The 20,321-nt window shown below is 44.4% G+C and overlaps 1 protein-coding gene across 1 annotated transcript in view; it reads right to left on the bottom strand.

Annotated features, from left to right (window-relative positions):
* The window catches only part of cdr2l (cerebellar degeneration-related protein 2-like), a 31,871-nt gene extending 11,984 nt beyond the window's left edge, over nt 1–19,887 (bottom strand). The window contains exons 1-2 of the mRNA XM_034039541.3: nt 19,005–19,887; nt 6,510–6,622 (exon numbers count right to left, since the gene is read on the bottom strand). Coding sequence (XP_033895432.1) covers nt 6,510–6,622; nt 19,005–19,083 — 192 coding nt within the window. The 5' untranslated portion in view covers nt 19,084–19,887. The remainder of the gene's footprint in view (nt 1–6,509; nt 6,623–19,004) is intronic.
* Nucleotides 19,888–20,321: the final 434 nt, after the last annotated feature.

The raw sequence follows: 20,321 nt of genomic DNA, 5'->3' as shown, positions 1-20,321 counted from the left end.
TTTTTAAAAGCGTTATGTACCCTACTGTGACAAAGACAGAGTGAACTCTTGTTTTAGATCTCCCTTCCGACCGGTGAGGACGCTGGGGAGGAGGAGCAGACAGAGCCGCGGTTGCCCTCGCTGACCAATGGGGACGGGACGGGGCGTACAAAAGGGGGCGTGGCCCAGGGTTCTGTTCCTTCCTGCAAGGTACTGTGTGAGAGAGACGGAGAGAGAGACGATAACGGGAAAAAAAGGATACAAACAAACAGGGGAAGGAAAACAAAGAGAAGGGGTGTGTGGCGCGTGTGTTGCTAATAACTGTGTTGTGTTTTTACTTTTATCTGCCAGAGCACTAACGGGACGCTCCGGAGTAAAAAGGAGAAGCGTGAACCCGGAAGTGCCGGACTGGTGACGCCCCGTTTTCCCGTCGAGGATTTGGGAGAGACGGATTATTGTTTTGTTGGGGTTTTTTTTTGATTGTGCATGTTTTTGCTGGTTCCTTTTCTTTGTTACTTTATTTTTGTGGTTGCCAGGTTACACATTGTTGTGTATCCTGGCTCCATTATTATTTTGTGGTGGCCAAAATAAAGCCGTGTGTTTTGCACATAGAAAAACAGGGACTGGTCTGGTTTATTTCCCATCACCCACACAGCTATCCTGTCACAAGTGGTGTCATCGTGGGACGGACCCAACCACTTTGTCGGCGATCCTGGAGGCATTGGACAGCCGGAGGGAGGCTGAGGAACGGAGGAGGGAGGAGCGGTACACGGCTCTTATCGAGAGGGTCGGGATGGGGATGACGTCGGCGGCATTGCCAGATACTGCCCGGCAGCCATGGAGTGCGACGTGGCTGCGTGTCACCTGGCATCGGAGACAGGTAAGAAATGGGGAAATGGTCGGGACCGTGTATGATTGATGTTGTATTGGGGAATGTGAACACCCACGCGTTAGTGGACACAGGGTGTGAGCAAACTTTAATTCGGACAGCTCTCCTTGGCGGTATGTCGTGGCAGCCACAAGGCCAGGTGGCAATCTCCTGTATCCATGGGGATACGGCGACATACCCCACTCTAAAAGTATATTTATCAGTAGGCCCGATAAAGCGCCACCTAGTAGTGGGGGTGGCCGAAAAGTTGCCACATCCAGTTATTCTGGGTCGAGACTGGCCGCAATATAAGGATTTACTAAAGGTATCGGCAGCCTCGACCACACATGTAGACACGACAGGCCCCCGGGGAAGGGGAATAGTAATTGGTACTATTTTCCCTTTCCATACAGAGCTGTTTTCTCCACTTTTTCGTCCTAGGAAAACACGTAAGGAGAGACGGAAGGAAAAGTGGGAAGGCGCATCGATAAGACAAGGTTGGGGTCTGGCAGGAGACGGTTCCGATGGTCCCAAACGTCAATCCAAGGGGGTCGGAATGCACTGCGACCGGGCGGGCGAGGTTACTGGACCCTCGAGGGTAGAGACTGCTCCAGCCCCTGTCAATATCCCGGACGTGTGGGCCTCAAGCGCGGACCTAGTGTGGGAGCAGAAGAACGACCCCATACTGGTGCACGCTTGGGAACAGGTCCGGTCTATTGAGGGTAAGGATGTTGACGGCATTGGGACGCTGGTATATCCTCATTTCGTTGTAGAGGGGCACTTACTATATAGAGTAAACCCAGCCCCGGGCACAGGACAGCCTGTCAAACAGTTGATGGTTCCCCCGTCCTGTCGACCAGAGGTCATGAGGCTGGCGCATGACGTCCCCTTTGCCGGACATCTTGGCGTTGACAAGACGAGGGACCGAATACTGGTTCGATTTTATTGGGCAGGGCTCTACACCGAGGTGGCGAAATATGTAGCTACCTGCCCGGAATGTCAGCGAGTAGCACCGGGTCGAGTGCGCCCCGCTCCTTTGGTCCCACTGCCTATTATCTCCACTCCCTTTGAACGCATTGCAATGGACATAGTTGGGCCAGTGCTGCCTTCTGATTCCGGGTACACTCACATATTAGTGATGGTGGATTATGCAACACGGTACCCAGAAGCAGTTCCGTTGCGGTCCACTAGTGCCACTGCAATTGCGAAAGAGTTAAGTCAGATTATGGCTAGAGTAGGGATCCCAAAAGAAATATTGACTGATCATGGAACAAACTTTTTGTCGAAAACGCTACAGCAGATGTACAAAATTCTAAAAATACGTCCCATCAGGACGTCTGTTTATCATACTCAGACGGATGGGCTGGTGGAACGTTTCAACCAAACATTAAAGCAAATGTTGAGCCGATTTGTGAGTCAGGAGCAGCAACATTGGGCTACCCTTCTTCCTTACCTACTCTTCGCAGTGAGAGAGGTGCCTCAGAGCTCAACGGGATTTTCCCCCTTTGAGCTTTTGTATGGCCGGCAGCCACGGGGCATCCTTGACCTGTTGAGAGAAGGTTGGGAAGAACACAAAAGCTCCTCTAAAAATGTAGTGCAGCATGTGCTCCTACTGCGGGATCGCCTTGATTTAATTGGTTGACTGGCTCAGGACAATCTTAGATCGGCTCAACATCGGCAACAGCAGCATTACAATACTAATGCGCGAATTCGAACCTTTCGGCCAGGAGTTAAAGTAATGCTGCTTCTTCCGTCATTGGAGTCGAAACCGTGTGCTAAATGGCAGGGGCCATATGAGGTGATACGGGTCGTAGGATTAGTGAATTATGAAATTAGACAGCCCGATCGCCGAAATAAAACAGAAATTTATCATGTCAATTTGTTAAAACCCTGGAAGGCAAGGGAGGTCTTATTCATAGCCCCAGGCGAGATGGAGGATGACTTAGGACCCTGTATAGAGACCCCCAGCCCCAGCCAGATTTCAATGGGGAAACAGTTACTTCCAGATCAGCAAGTCGAATTGCGTAAGTTAATTAGGAAATTTGGTGATGTGTTTTCTGACGTGCCCGGCAGGACTAACCTTACCAAATATATTGTTATTACTCTGCCAGGGGTCACTGTTCGGGAGAGGCCCTACCGGATCCCAGAAAGCCATCGGAGTGGCGTCCAGAACGAGGCGAGGGCGATGCTTGAACTTGGGGTCATTGAGCCTTCCAAAAGCGAGTGGTGCAGTCCCATTGTTATAGTGGCCAAGAAGGACGGCACTAATCGTTTCTGCGTCGATTTTCGAAAGGTCAGTGCTATCGCCAAGTTCGACGCCTACCCCATGCCTCGGATCGACGAACTCCTCGACCGACTGGGGACGGCCGGGTTTATCTCAACTCTGGACCTGACGAAGGGATATTGGCAGATCCCTTTGACCCGCGATTCATGTGAAAAAACGACATTTTCAACTCCGGATGGTCTGTTCCATTTCAAAACCATGCCGTTTGGGCTACATGGTGCGTCCGCCGCCTTTCAGAGACTGATGGACGAGGTGTTACATCCCCATCGTGAGTATGCAGCAGCGTATATTGACGATGTGGTTATATATAGCTCCACCTGGAGAGAGCATGTAATTCGACTTACAGCCGTCCTTCAGTCTCTAAGGGCTGCCCGGCTGACAGCCAAGCTGAAGAAATGTGCGTTTGCTAAATCAGAAACTCAGTACTTAGGATTTATTATGGGAAACGGACGGGTGAAACCCGTAGCCACCAAAGTCCAGGCGTTGGTGGACGCGGCTGTCCCCAAAGCTGTTGGGATTGGCTGATTATTACCGCCGCTTTATCCCCGAGTATGCCACCGTGGTTGATCCCCTGGTGAACCTCACTAAGAAAAGTGCGCCAAATTTAGTCAAGTGGTCAGAAGAGTGTCAGGGAGCGTTTGAGACCATCAAGCAAAAACTGTGCCAGGCTCCTGCGCTAATATTACCAGACTTTAAAAAGAGATTCCTCCTCCATACTGACGCGTCAGAGGTTGGTTTGGGGGCGGTCTTGTCCCATAGGGTTAACGGGGTGGAGCACCCCATTCTTTACATCAGCAAAACAATGCTTCCTAGGGAGCGCAATTACTCGGTTGTAGAGAAGGAGTGCTTGGCCATTAAATGGGCGACTCACTCCCTCAGATATTACTTACTGGGACATTCATTTGATCTGGTCACGGACCACGCCCCACTCAGATGGTTAAGCACTATGAAGGATAGCAATGCTCGGATAACTCAGTGGTATTTGGCATTGCAACCTTACGTGTATCGAATGGTACATCGTGCAGGGAAAGATCACCAAAATGCAGATTATTTTTCCCGGGAGGGGGGAGTAATGGGGATGGTAGGTTTGGCCGAGTGTTCCTTCGGCTCCACTCTGAGCGGTGGGATATGTGACAGAGAGAGTGAACTCTTGTTTTAGATCTCCCTTCCGACCGGTGAGGACGCTGGGGAGGAGGAGCAGGCGGAGCCGCGGTGCGCAACGTCACAGACCCGGTCGGGAAGCGCGGTGGCAATCACGCATTGGCTGACGGCGGTTGCCCTCGCTGACCAATGGGGACGGGACGGGGCGTACAAAAGGGGGCGTGGCCCAGGGTTCTGTTCCTTCCTGCAAGATACTGTGTGAGAGAGACGGAGAGAGAGACGATAACGGGAAAAAAAGGATACAAACAAACAGGGGAAGGAAAACAAAGAGAAGGGGTGTGTGGCGCGTGTGTTGCTAATAACTGTGTTGTGTTTTTACTTTTATCTGCCAGAGCACTAACGGGACGCTCCGGAGTAAAAAGGAGGAGCGCGAACCCGGAAGTGCCGGACTGGTGACGCCCCCTTTTCCCGTCGAGGATTTGGGAGAGACGGATTATTGTTTTGTTGGGGTTTTTTTGGGATTGTGCACGTTTTTGCTGGTTCCTTTTCTTTGTTACTTTATTTTTGTGGTTGCCAGGTTACACATTGTTGTGTATCCTGGCTCCATTATTATTTTGTGGTGGCCAAAATAAAGCCACGTGTTTTGCACATAGAAAACAGGGACTGGTCTGGTTTATTTCCCATCACCCACACAGCTATCCTGTCACACCTACCTACTGTATAAAACAGCTGAACTTCAAACACACAGAAGGGAATGTTTGTCTACTGGGCTTAGGTTTGATGCACACAAAAGAGAATGTGATCTCACATTTCAATTCATCTTCTGTTATTATGAAGTGCAGTGGATTAGGGAGGGGCTGTTAAGAATGATTAATGTACAGAGAATGTGAAATGAGACTGAAAGAAGTGCTTTATAATGAAGTGCTTTATAATGCCTCCCAGCCATGCGTACAAAGACATATTCAATACCCTTGTAAAGTCAACTTGACAATATACAATTAGAAAGCCAGTGGACTGGAAGCTTGTTTCTGGCTAAGATACAGTCATTTAACTGGGCTTTTCTGTTTACATTTGCAATCACACATATTTCACTGTTTCTTTGCCCTGTTATGCTAGTTTCCTAAAACATATAGCTTCTCGACCTTTCAGGCCGTTGCGATCTTAAAAAGGTACTGTCGACTTACAGGGGTTTCGGATAGCATAACTATCTGTCTAATACAGTAAAGCCCCTTTTATTGAGAGTGAACTAAAAGGGTCTCTGCACAATCACTACAGTTTACACTAGATATGTGGGGATCTTGCCACTCTTTCCTTTTTAACCCCAGGATTACACTGTAATCAAGGCGCTGGTACCCTTATAATGTCTCTTAAAAAGATTATGGTATGCAACTGTTTAAAGCTAGTACTGAATACAATGATACAACCCACCAGTTACCTACTGCTGTTTGTTTTGTTACCAGGTCATTTTTAAAAGCTGCATAAGAACTGAGCAGCCGTAAAATATCTAGAACTGCTGTAGCTGTATTTGCTCTATTGACATTCAGAAAGATGCTGACTTGAACGTTTGTCTTTCAGGTGAAAAAGTTTCTAAATGCCTAATACTCAGAGCACCCCTAAATTTACTGTGACACAAACAGTGAAGACATAATACAATATCAGCGACAGAGGGATTCCTATCGCTCTGCATCCCAAACACTGCCAGTCCCAATTCAAACTGTGTTCATTTATTAGATTTAGTGATTTATCGATTCATTCTTTAACTAGGAATAAACCCATTGAGACAAGGGTGTCCTGGCAAGATGACCATCAAGCAACACACAGTAGTAATTTCACATCGTTAAAAGCAACATCAGTCTAAAACACATCATACATTCAGTCTGGGATCAGAATCATTTACACTTCCATAGTTATTGGATCCTACTCATTAAAGTAAATGTAATCGTTATTCTAGTCATTATTCTACATTTTGCTGAGACATTTGTATTATTTATCTGATACTCTATCATATCCAGGATACTCTGGTCCAGACTATTCGATGCCACACAGGCGCTGTGACTAAATGCTGATTGGTCAACACAGGACCTTCTCCAAGGCACTTCTCCATGTGAAAGGCTTGATCGTAATCTGTTCTTCAGTATATTACTTACACTGTATATCTCTCTATCGCTGATGGAAACAAACAGGAGTGACTTCAAATTTCTTTCTTAGTTTAATGCAACTAACATAAAACCCAATCCAGTACCTCATCATGAGCTCAGCGGGGTCCCTGTCTCTCACCTCTATCTCCTGCACTTGCTCCTCATTGGTCAGGTACATCTGCTGCAGCGAATCCTCCAGCTCCTTGTTGCGCTCCAGCAGGGTCTTCCCAAGCTCCGCGGCCAGGTGCAGGTCTGAGCAGAGAAACAATGGCACACTTCAGCTACACCCTCACACTCACAACACCAACACTGCGAGAACCCCATATCGGACCACATTGTCACAGTAGTTTTATCAGACACTATTGTGAAAACATTTTTAGGGGAAAAAGATTTACTGGAAACCCAAACATCCCTTCTAGACTGTACATTGTATGCATGTTCTCCTGTGATAATTGCATTGAGTTTTTTGGTCCCCAATTAATTTTTCTCCCCAATTTAAAATGGTCAATTATGTTCCTTCATCGTAGCAGCTCCCCACAAAAGCTCAGGAGAACTGAAGGTCAGTGGGTTTCCCCTGATCCCTGAGCCAATCTCCTCTTAACACCCCGGAACTCGACAGCACATGTAGGCGAGATACCGCTTCCTGGAGGACAAAGGCCAGACCTGCAGTTCTCCAGCTCCCCAAACCACTGGCCAGTAGCAGCCGCTGTAGCAAGGTGACGAGAGCCAGTGATGCAGAATCCCCAACAGTGATAAGCAACCTGGCACAGCTAGGACAGGAACCCACACACCGCAGAGTGTGTGATTCACCACACACACCACGTGGCCGTGCCTTTACCATGTGATCCCACCCTGAAGTGACTGTTATTACAGGGCAAACTCGTATAAAAATGATCAAAGCTTGTTCTTCCAATAGAATCATAAAACCTGTCTGCCTAGGCAGGTGTGAAGTACAGGGCTACAGAAAGGAGCTCTATACAAGCACCCAATGGTTCTGTTCTAGGAAGGGCACACTGTCAACTATTAGCAACTAGAAACTGACATTTTCCAGAAAATCAATTTTTCATGCCAGACGTGTACCGAAAAAAAAGACTTATTGACAAGGTTTGTTTTCCATACAGGTAATCTACATTGGAAGCAAACAAATACAATTTGAGATACAGTACCCCTGCTCTTGTGGGACGTCTTGCTCAATAAAGTCGGTATTATGGGATGGTTAACAATTCAGGGATGCTTTCTCCATGATTTCACTTTAATACACTCTGCACAGGAAAGAGTAAAGGGCTGTATCTAATTAGCTTTACTACCACTCTGAGTAGAAGAATATGGCATAAAACACTTTGCTGGAATTTTACAGACCGTGCATGTGATTAGTAATTTCAGTGTTCATTTAAAACGTTTCCAAAGGCAGCCAGTCCATGAGAATGCTGCTGTGTGTACGTGCTCACATCATGCACACAAATGCTCTCTTGTGCGTGTGCGTGTGAGCAGGGCAGACATGTGTGTAGGGTTTGTGCACTTGAATGTACATGTATCAGAATGTGGGGGAGGGCGGAGGGGAGTGCAGCAGACAGACAGACAGCACGGTGTGGTGAGGGCGGAGGGGAGTGCAGCAGACAGACCGACAGCACGGTGTGACGAGGGCGGAGGGGAGTGCAGCAGACAGACAGACAGCACGGTGTGACGAGTGCGGAGGGGAGTGCAGCAGACAGACCGACAGCACGGTGTGACGAGGGCAGAGGGGAGTGCAGCAGACAGACAGACAGCACGGTGTGACGAGGGCGGAGGGGAGTGCAGCAGACAGACAGACAGCACGGTGTGACGAGGGCGGAGGGGAGTGCAGCAGACAGACCGACAGCACGGTGTGACGAGGGCGGAGGGGAGTGCAGCAGACAGACCGACAGCACGGTGTGACGAGGGCGGAGGGGAGTGCAGCAGACAGACAGACAGCACGGTGTGACGAGGGCAGAGGGGAGTGCAGCAGACAGACAGACAGCACGGTGTGGCGAGAGCAGAGGGGAGTGCAGCAGACAGACAGCACGGTGTGACGAGGGCGGAGGGGAGTGCAGCAGACAGACAGACAGCACGGTGTGGCGAGGGCGGAGGGGAGTGCAGCAGACAGACAGCACGGTGTGGCGAGAGCGGAGGGGAGTGCAGCAGACAGACAGACAGCACGGTGTGACGAGAGCGGAGGGGAGTGCAGCAGACAGACAGCACGGTGTGACGAGGGCGGAGGGGAGTGCAGCAGACAGACAGACAGCACAATGTGACGAGGGCGGAGAGGAGTGGTGTGCTACTGCTATGGTAGAAAATTGCAACTTTAGTTTTATTCTCTTTATGCTTTTTATAACCCAATAACATATTGATTGATATATTAATATTATATTACCGGTACTGAAAAAATATTAGACAATATTGGACAGAATGTTTCGAAACTGTAGCTAGAGTTTTTATAACTTTTGTTGCATTACTGTTTCTTGCACCTATTAGTAGAATTATCAAACAGCAACTAGCTTAAAATATAATCATATTTATTTTAACCCTTTCTCCTGCCTCTTATTGATGTTAGCAGTAATGCTGCATGGTTCTGAGCGGTTCTGCCTTCTGTTGCTCCAATATTTAGTTAGTATTATCTGTCTCAAAATGATTCAAACCAAGATAGAGAAGCATGATAATTCAGGGCTGGAGCATCAGTGCCCAGAACCACGCTCAATGATTGCGAACATCATAAAATACAAGGACAGGGGGAACAAATACATTCAATTAATAAAATCACATTTCAAGGGACTTGCTCTTAAATTTTTATATAACAGATTATTATTTTTATTTCATTTATTTTTAAATCATTGAATTTAAATTTTGCTGTATTGTAGAATTGTTATTCATTTTGGCTGAAGTCGTTACACTTCAATAAAGTACATTCTACAAACTAAAGACAAAGAACATTGCTGATTATAAAATGGTAAGAGCTAGTTCCCAAAAGAGTTGACTATGAAACAATTTCCTTTTAAAACTCCACATGCCACCATCTCTCTAGTACAAATGTTAATTATTGAATTAGTTATCTCATAAACACTTCCCTTTACAGCCCTCTGTATGTCTTTGATAATATCCAGACCCTGACAGAATGAATTGCTGCAAGCCTTTTTTCTAACCGAGGAATTGCAAAACTGATGTAGAAAATCAATGACCCTCACCACTGCCGAGTGAGTGATCAGGTATTACCTTTCAAACGAATGCTTTCACACTGTAATTGCTGTGTGCATTACCTACACTGCTACATTCAGTTTTAATTTCATAGCACTCTTCACAAACTGACTAATGAAATTCTTCTACAGACATCGACACACAAACACATCTTTATATCCTTGTACGTGTGCAGTATTTTAACCTGCTATTCATCTTCTGTTTTGAATCCTCTTTATGCTAAATAAATTCAACATGTCAGCAATCTATAACTGTTCTTTAGAATAAGTAAAGCGGTTCCATTCTGGTTGAGTGGTTCCATTGAAATGTATATCATGAATCATGCTACAGAGGCAAGGAGGAAGTGCAGTAAGGGCAGGATGCTTTGCAATGTATGTATACCGAAGGGAATGCGTTTCTGTCTTTGATCATTTTCCCCAAAGTATTAACAATGAACAACCCAAAGACAAATGTGCCGTTTTAACCTGAGGCAATTGTACCATTGCCAGCACTGTGTATGAGAGGTGCGACACGTCTCTGTACAGAGAAGGCTACTCCAGGATGCTCATGAAATGATATTCTGTTGATATAAAATCTACTGTACACTGTAAGGAAAAGAAAGTATGTTTGAACCAAAATCGCTGAATTACTTTCCTTGGACGAAGCTGTGCATCTGCGTATTATAGCAATGTGGTGCAATTCAGAACAACGTGAGTCACCTGGTCAGTTCAGTCATTGGATTTGAAGGAACACATTCACCTGGTCAATTCAGTCATTGGATTTGAATGAACGCATCCACCTGGTCAATTCAGTCATTGGATTTGAAGGAATACAAGATAGATTCCAAAATAAGATCCAGTTAAAAAAACATTCTATCTGCAGCATTGAATACAAAACAGTTCTCAACACTAGAACTCTATTCTTTTGAATTTAAGACACCCTCGAATTTATAATGCAGCCCAAATTTCTCGCCCTCAATTAGAGGAAAAAATAAAACATCAAATAAAAGATGCATTTACAAAGATACAACCTCAATTACACATATAAGATACAGTTTTACTCAGGAATACTCATCTATTAGGCATATTACTAAAGCATGTTGTATATGGTAAATTAACATGCCTGTAACAACAACAAATCTCTCCTCGTCATCCTCCTCTGAGTTGGAGGAGTCCTCAATATTACTGGACATCTCCTAGCAATGACCCCCGCTTCTTTGACAATGGCTGCCTGTATGTCATGGATGATTCAAGATCGGTTCAGGAACGTTTTTGTTCGTCTTTTCTCGGGCAGTCAGTCACGTTCCTGTTTGTGTACTCGGGCAGTCATATCTTTTGTTGATGATTTTAATACACATCACTATACTCAAATTTAAGACCCCATTTTGAGAAGAAAAAAATGGGTTTAAAAACTGTGTCTTAAATTCGAACAAATACAGTATGTTATATGTTTTCCATTTCATTTTTACTCAATTATCGTTAGTCCAGATCACAAAAAACACACCAGAGAGGCCAGGGACTATTACATGACAATCTATACCAATACCTAAAGGGGTTGTTGCTAATGAAATAATTCCATAAGCCTGGCACTTTAATTCTCTGCGTAGATCTCAAATGTGCAGTTCTGAAAGAAACACATATGTTGCAAACATGTATTTTCATTATAAAGAATTATATCTACTAGATTAAACACAGCCCTTCAAGCCTACTCACCAGCAGCAGCAGCAGGTTGTGTGTGAGCGTGCACTTCTGTTGGTTTACTTAAAAATGGCTCTATTTTATAGCCAGGGTTTTCATTCCTATTAACTATGGTACTATTGCAGAGAATTAATCTGTACATTTTGGGATTTTACTGCTGTACTTCCATTTATTTATTTCTTTTTTATTTATTTATTTCTTAGCAGACGCCCTTATCCAGGGCGACTTACAATTGTTACAAGGTATCACATTATACATTATTTCACATTATACAGATATCACATTATTTTTACATACAATTACCCATTTATACAGTTGGGTTTTTACTGGAGCAATCTAGGTAAAGTACCTTGCTCAAGGGTACAACAGCAGTGTCCCCCACTGGGGATTGAACCCACGACCCTCCGGTCAAGAGTCCAGAGCCCTAACCACTACTCCACACTGCTGCCCATATGTAGGTTCTATAGACATTGCCATCACAAATATATTGCAAATGTCGTGGACTTTCTTATGTTCTTATGATATTGTATAGTAACAGGAATCTACATTGAATGAACTTTAATCTAATTTGTCTAGCTTTGCCTAGAGGTAACGATCAACCGAACACCTTGAATGCACCAGGCACTCAGGAAACAAAAGGCTAATCAAACCTGTCTCTGTGATTTAATTAACCCATCTAGTGAGAGAGAGGTGGTTTAGCATAGGAGTCTGAAAGAGAGAAAAATAGCTTAAAGATTCAGAGATTTAAGACAAATTTCACATCATATTGATTTAATACCACTATGAGTACAAGATGCAAGTGTTTTTATTCTTAAATTGCCTAACAAGTATAGAATAACCCAGGTAATAAATCCCTAAGAGAATTAAACTGTTTGCAATGTCTAACCAAAGTCGCAACCCGACATGTTTGTTGTCTAAAGAAATGTAATTTCTTATGGTAAAAATAACGGGAATTCAGAATAAAATCTGAATTATTTAGCAAAAGTTATGCATGTTTTAAAAGTTTCCCCTTTCCAGATTATGATAATGAACTAATCAGACAGAGGAAGGGGGGCGCAATCAATCAAGATTTCAAGCCCATTCGCTACAAAATAGCCAATCGGAGCATGCAGCGGGAAATTCAAATAATCTCTTTGTTTGAAAAGTATAAAAGCCAACTAAACATTAGCTCCTTGCCCCTGCTCTACGCCCCAGATCTGCCCCCCTACCCTAGTCTCTGCGTTAGCCCCAGCTACCCTCTGCTGGCCCCTGCTCTACGCCCCTGCTCTATGCCCCTACGCTAGCCTCTGCGGTAGCCCCTGCTCTAGCCCCCTGCTACCCTCTGCGCTATCCCCTGACCGCTGATCCCTGCTCGCTCAGATTCCAAGAAACTACAAGACTGCACCTGCAGCCCTCAGCTCTCAGTATTTATCCATCAAGGTTGGGGGCCCTGACACTCGGAGAAACACAAGGTAACAGAACTCGGAAAGTGACTGCTTTCCAGGCTAGGTAACAATACTCTTAAATATCTATTCAGGTATTGTGTGACCGCTTGTTGTTGTGTCAGTATGTACTAATATTTATTTGGTAAATTGTTGTTTTAAACCTTAGTTCTCATTGTAATGCTTTTAATGTGACATTGTGTAACTGTTTTGTGTGATTTTCAGACTTATTTTGTTGCATGCTTAATAAACACCATCTTTCTAAGAAGAGATTCCCAGTATTGAGTCATTCGCTCATGTTGAACAAACACGATTTATGAACTTTGAACAGTCTGGAACGTGGTCTATTTTTGGCTTGTTGTAACGTGTAAATCCGCCATCGTTTTCAGAGAGCGATATTGAAAATGTGTTTGTACATTATAATAGGACACTGTTTATTGTAGAGGTCCCAACGAGATCTTGACAATCGAAGGTATCTCTTTATCCCCTACAGTTTTTGGAGGTCCTTTAATTTATTGCTTTTAAGAATATATTAACTGCCTAGAATAGTACCCACACACAGTATCAACACTTTTCAGTGCACGGTACAGGTTTGTCTCATTCTGCACCACCTAGTATTTCATTTCTCCCCTGATTAATAGCCTGTTGTGTTTGTATTATTCTCTCTTGCTGTTTTTGTTGAGACTGTTTTGTGTCCTTTTTCAACCACAGGGATTGCTTAAGAAAACACTCCTAAAAGCAGAATTTCTGCAGCTAGGTAGTTTTAGAAATGACACTGTAGCAGCTGTGAGCTAATCAATTCTCAATGCTAAATCACTGTATAAAGCTGCACACAGATGCTACAACAGCGGACATTTTTATAACCACCCAACTTTAGAAATTCAGCTTTTCAAAAGCAGACTAGAAATTACAAGAGGATGTCAAAGAACAAACACAATAGGATATTAAACTAACGATGCACAGAAACTATATTATTAAAATCAATTCATCCAGAACTCTGCTGCCCGCCTGGTGTTCTCTCTGCCTCGCTTCGCCCACGCTACTCCACTACTCCGCTCGCTCCACTGGCTCCCGATCACCACTCGCATCCAGTTCAAGACTCTTGTACTAGCCTACAGATTCCTTGACCAGACTGCACCCAGCTACGTCCAGACCCTCATCTCTCCCTACACCCCCACTCGACCTCTCCGCTCCGCCTGCACTAGAAGACTAGCTCAACCTCCGCTACGCTCCCCTGCCTCCAGAGCCCGCTCCTTCTCCACCCTTGCTCCGCAGTGGTGGAATGACCTTCCTACAGATGTCAGGACTGCCCAGTCCCTGACCACATTCCGACGCCTCCTTAACTCACCTCTTCAAACAGCACCTGTAGAACTCCTCTGTTTGTATCCTGGGACACTATCACCCTTCATGTAAATGTGCTTTATTTTGCTCTTATCTGCCCCCTATTTTACTGCATTTAATCCTGTACTTCAGAATACTGTAATCTGCCAAGTGTTTAACCTGTAGTACTTTGTATTTAATCACATCCTGATGTAACTATCACTATTTAATCATATCCTGATGTAACTATCACTATTGTCTGCTGTATTATTGAATTGTGGTTTGTCACACTTGTACTTTGCTTGAACAAAAGTTATTGTGTTTCTTGCTCTTATTGTATTACTTGTATTGTAACACTTGAAATGTATTTGCTTACGATTGTAAGTTGCCCTGGATAAGGGTGTCTGCCAAGAAATAAATAATAATAATAAATAAATAATATTGTGTTTTTTTGTTTTGTTTTTTTAAATAATAAAATGATATATTCCCTGTAAAGGAGTCTTTACCTAGTGGCCAGTTGGAACTGTACCCAACCCAGGAGAGACACAGTGAGTGGAGTCCTGCATTGACAGACTCCACGGGAGGGAGGCACGTGTGGAGTACTTAGCCGGTCCCTAGAGTGTCCCCATGGGAGGGAGGCACGTGTGGAGTGCTTAGCCAGTCCCTAGACTGTGCCACCACGAGGGAGGCACGTGTGGAGTGCTTAGCCGGTCCCTAGAGTGTCCCCATGGGAGGGAGGCACGTGTGGAGTGCTTAGCCAGTCCCTAGAGTGTGCCAACAGGAGGGAGGCACGTGTGGAGTGCTTAGCCAGTCCCTAGAGTGTGCCACCACGAGGGAGGCACGTGTGGAGTGCTTAGCCGGTCCCTAGAGTGTGCCACCACGAGGGAGGCACGTGTGGAGTGCTTAGCCGGTCCCTAGAGTGTGCCAACAGGAGGGAGGCACGTGTGGAGTGCTTAGCCAGTCCCTAGAGTGTGCCACCACGAGAGGGAGGCATGTGTGGAGTGCTTAGCCGGTCCCTAGAGTGTCCCCATGGGAGGGAGGCACGTGTGGAGTGCTTAGCTGGTCCCTAGAGTGTGCCAACAGGAGTGAGGCACGTGTGGAGTGCTTAGCCGGTCCCTAGAGTGTGCCAACAGGAGGGAGGCACGTGTGGATTGCTTAGCCGGTCCCTAGAGTGTGCCGTGCTAACATTACAGCTATTAAAAACACAATCATCTGCTGCCTCTCACAATGCACTACTGAGCTCCAAACTGGCTGGGTAGTCGACTGGGAGAACAATACAAATTGGTCATTCTTTCTCATTTGATTGTAAAAGCTAGCAGTAATTGCGGGGGAATTTGTGGGCCAGATTAAAGCCAGAACTGATCACGCTGAACGGATGTGACTCCCACTCATTCAACTGAAAAAGTGCAATCAGAGATTGACGACAACTGAAGTATTTGTTCTGTGATTCAATGGGTTTCCCCTGCCCTGGCCCAGCATGGTTAGGCTGTTTAAAGCCAACAAGGCTGGGAGAGCCAGCAGCACTATGGGTTCTTGCTACATGTGGCCTGCCTTTTTCCTTTCTCTCTCTCTGCCCTGGTGTGCTGTGGTGTGCCAGCGAGAAGGCCCCTATAGGCGAAGCTCAGTCTGCCAGCACAGTGGAGCACCCTGTGATTTAGTTTGTATGACAGCGGTAATGTCTTTTGTGGCCCCAGGGCAAAACCTGGGAAATTCACAAAAAAAGTGAAATTGTTCTGTTATTTATGTTATTTAAAACAGCTCATTAAGCATTAAAAGCGAAACAGTGTGGTATTTGTGCCTGAGACAGTGATGCACGATGTGTGATGCGGCACAATGCGCATTTACAAACAAGCCAACTGAATCCAGCAAGTGTGACTGCACCGATATGCCGTGCTACACTATTTATAGAAACAGGCATCAGCGGATGAAGACATGACCTGATTACAAACGTGACGTTACTGAAAACATGGCTCAGTCTTTGGGACCTGCTGAGTCAAGCTCAGTTTCATAAAATTACAAACCATTTTGGAACATTATACATTATGTAACACGCCATGACTTTTCGAATAATGTCACTACTTTGTTGCATTGCTTATTAGAAAATGACTCTGTAAATGCAGGCAGACAGATTTTTGGCTTCTTAGAGTGACTTTCAATACTTTATGGCAAAAGTTTTATTCTCTAAACGCTGTTGGTTGAAAATCTTAAACTTCAGGAGGTCAATGAAATGAGAACAAACTGCAGAGAATGTCCCTGAAAATGCCAGTGCAAGGTTATTAAAAGCAGCTTCATGTGAGAATATTGGTTTGTAAGTAAATCTGTGATCGATTCAATTCAGCTCGAGACATTGCAGCTTATTTTGTTATGTTTAACCGTTTCAAATCTCTCACTGGGAATGCATAGTGTGCTTTCTGAATTGGGGGATATATGGAGATACCTCACACTTTATACATGCAATGTTTGCTGACAGCTTTCATTTTAAATTTACAGCCATGCACAGGGAAGTATGGTACTGTACTTACATCAGTGATGCATTGATGAGATTTTCAACATGATTCAATTTATAATCAACCAGAACCTTTGTCATGTTTTGTGTTATTTTTGTTTCCCAAGTTCTTTGGACTTCATTATATTTTACAGTTCAGAAGCTACAGCACTGTAGGGGTTAAATGAATCAGTATGGTTTGAATCAAGCAGCACTTTCGTGCTGGGAATGAATTGATTGCTGGCAATTAGCACAGTAAGAAGACAGGCTGGTGCTGCCTAAGTGGGTGTTTGTATTGTATTACACAACTGGCAATCTCAACAGTGCAACTCTGTGGAAAAAAAAGCCAGCTGGGAAGTGCCTCTGCAGGGTTTCTCTAACCTTGAAATGAAAGTTTTGCCCCTTGGTGCATTACATTTTGCAGCTTTACATTGTTCTATTAATTGATGCCTTTTACAACCAAATAACTTTAATGTGTTGACATAATGTAAAATGATGGACATTATCTTTAAAAAGATATCGCAATACAATCTTCTCTGAATAATAATCCACAAAGGGCTAGATACTGTACTGTTTCCTTGTCAGAAACCCCCTAGCCCGTTACGAAGTCTCTTACTCTGATAACCAAGCCCTGGATCACAGGAGTAACAGTAACTAGGACACAATCTTTTTTTTCTTGTTATTTGGTAATGTGACCCTGGGATGTCATTAGTTTCACATTAATTTTCTCCTGTATCATTCCCTGCCTGGCACAAGCTGGCATTTTCATCCCCATCTTAATACTTTTAGTAAATGCTGGTGACAGTGAGATGTCTGACTGCCTCTTGTTTAATCATCCTAGTCCCCAAGGATAGACACTTCCCAGCCTCATCGGACAGCTAGGTCATTATCTTGTTTTTTTTCAATGAGTTCTGTTTTTATCTGGAATCGTTTTTAAAGGATTGGTATACACATCAGAAACATACACATCAGTGGGCTTATCAACTCAACAGGATAATACATAAGCCTCTGCCTTTTACCTATGGAGGACTGAGCTGGAATCTACACTACTGTAGCTCAGGGGAAGATTAACACTGGGAACATCATTTAAAGAAAAGGCATCTACTTGATAACATGGTATGATGCTATGTGGAGGTTTTAAAGTGAACAAGTATAGTAGAAGAATTATATTTATTTTACTAACAAATAGTTGATATTAAGTTTATAGTGTCAACCGTTTTTATGGCAGGACATTGCCTCTGGTGGGTTAGGGATCCAAAACCAGCAGGGACTGTTTCTCCTTCTCGTGCCACAGTGCCCCCTACTGGCCAGGCACCCAGTGAGCTCAGCAGACACCTGCAGGGCTGGCTTTTGTCCTCCAGAGGACAGAGGCTGGCTGACCTGCTTTAGTTTCTGGTTGTAAAGAGGCAGCTGGCTTGGTCGTGGGATCGGAGGATGCCCACACTGACCTTCAGTTCTCAAATAAATAAATCAAATAAATAAAAATAATCTCACATGTAAATCAAGCGAACTCCTCCGCTGCCTCAGAGACAGCATTAATTGACAGCATTATATGTATTTAGAAATTGTATTTGCTGGGAGGAAAATACATAATCATTCTATTGTTGCCCTGAACTACACAAAAATATACATTTAAAAACACATATAGAAAAATAATAAAAATGTCAAGGCCTTGCTGATTGTAAATGATCCCCCATTTATGTTGCTTTTTTCTGACAACTATCAACTTTTCAGAGGCAGAAAAACATCACCCGTTCCAGGCATGTGACACATTCCTCAAGGTCAGCTGATATTGACATGCATTTGAGAAGGTGAGTCTGCATCACTGAACTGTCAGTCACCTTGACATGCGAGTGCTGCTTCTCTATGCAAGCAATAGGGGAGCATTTCGGGGTAGCATTCTACTTGCGAGACATGTGTGTCTGTGTGTGTGTGTACATAACACAATAGCATTCCTTCTGGCTTGTTTACTTTCTGTCATGCAAAAAACAGTAGGCCTAAGCTGTTCCCATGCAAATATTACCCTTGAATGCATATGTATAAAAGGCTGCTTGTTTGTGTGGTAATTATTCGATTTTGTTGTGCGTGTATACTCAGCTCTTGTGGAATAGAATCTGCTATTCGCCCTTTTCAAACAGCATGGAAGCTTCCCATACTCTTAGGAGTGGGTCTATTGTGATGCGACTTATAGTAATCACCGTAGGAAACACACATACATTACAGGACCATAACTTAACAAGAGTACCGCACTCCACACAATCCTATAGCTGTACAGCATTATACAGGGATCATAAGGTTTTGTGTAGGCTACTTTTGGGTTGTTGATGCAATATACAATGTACAGCAATATTAATATTATTCAATAACAAACACAATGTTCATTCGTTTTGCAATGCAATATGGCATTTGTCTTTGTGAATTCATTAATGTGTTTATTATTTGCGACCTCAGATCTGGCCTGGTCGGTTTCTTTTCAGTAAATGCTGTACACAACTCCACGCATTGCATAGCCCTGGCTACCCTACCTTGTTCCAGGTCTTGTTGATCATACCACGGCTCCTCTTCCTCGGTCTCAAACTCCTCCATCCTCCCTGCGCTCAGCATCAGGACGCCCGAGCCCTGCAAACACCGGCCGGATACTTAGCTTCCCGTCGTGGAGACGGGTGCGGAATCCAGGTAAACAACAACTAAATGATGTATCCGGATTTACAGGTAACAACAGAGCCGTCAGAATATCAAAGTCTGGTCTTACTCCAAATCCACAGCGAGCTGTCTAGAACAAAGGACGCGGTGCAGTATAGTAACAGGTAAACACCGTGCAATTTTGGTCAGAGATGCCGGAGAGAAGTAGCTACAGCAGCCGCGGGTCAGAAGCTGTATCCTCGCACACTGTGCAGTAAGCATTAACTGTGTGTGAGTATAATTTATTTACCCGTTTCAAATCCCCTCAATGATGTATGTCCAGCTGCATGTTGTCAGAACTAAATCTACACAGCCCAGCAACCGGCCACTGTGGTCGCCCTGAAGCAATGCGGACAATTAATGCTTCGCCTCACAAGCAAAGACAATTATGCAAATGTGCCAATGATGTAAGCTGCTCGCCCAGATGTGTTATTGTAGCTGGTGCCCTGCTACGACGTCTCTCCTCCTTCCCTGTACTCCCTGCTTTGTATCTTCTCTATCTCCTTCTGATACAGACGTGGCAGACAGTTGCAGCTCCCCCTCCTCGCCACTCTCCCCCACACGCACACATGCAGTCACTCACAGCGTTGACTCATAAATGCAGATGTTGTGTCGCCTCACTGTGCCAAAACAGAAACGCAGAGGAGTCCACGAGCAGACCCGGGAAGAGGGAATGCGGCTTCTGCAGCTCAGTAGGGACCTCTAGATTTGGTTTCTTCAGAACACGCTACTGCACAGCTACACAGAACACATTATTGAACAAACATCAGTGTTTAATTTGTGCCGGGTCTCAGCCCCGGAACCTCTTCAGTTATGAAAGTTAAAAACCTCACACAAATGTTTGCTCTCAAATGCGTTTTCCTAAAATTGTCAACACAGTTCGCAATACTAAAGAGAGACAGTCCGCTGCCAAGTTCGTACATTTATACTTTACGATTTTAGCTGAGTGAGCGTCTTTAATGACACTGGCAGCACAACAAGTACTGTGTTGTGTGTGACTTTTGTCGTTTTTTATTCACAAATAAGCTTACTTGATTTGAAAAACGTCTTCTTACACTACTTGGTTTGATTAAATGAGTACACAACAAAATATGAAAGATAAACATTAATTTCAACAAAGAACAACAACAAGTTTTAATGAAAAAAATATTGTAGCCAAC

This window comes from Acipenser ruthenus, chromosome 17 (genome assembly GCF_902713425.1).
Source record: "Acipenser ruthenus chromosome 17, fAciRut3.2 maternal haplotype, whole genome shotgun sequence".
Lineage (NCBI taxonomy): Eukaryota > Metazoa > Chordata > Actinopteri > Acipenseriformes > Acipenseridae > Acipenser > Acipenser ruthenus.
Note: the sequence above shows the minus strand (reverse complement) of the source record. Positions and strands in the feature narration are given on the sequence as shown.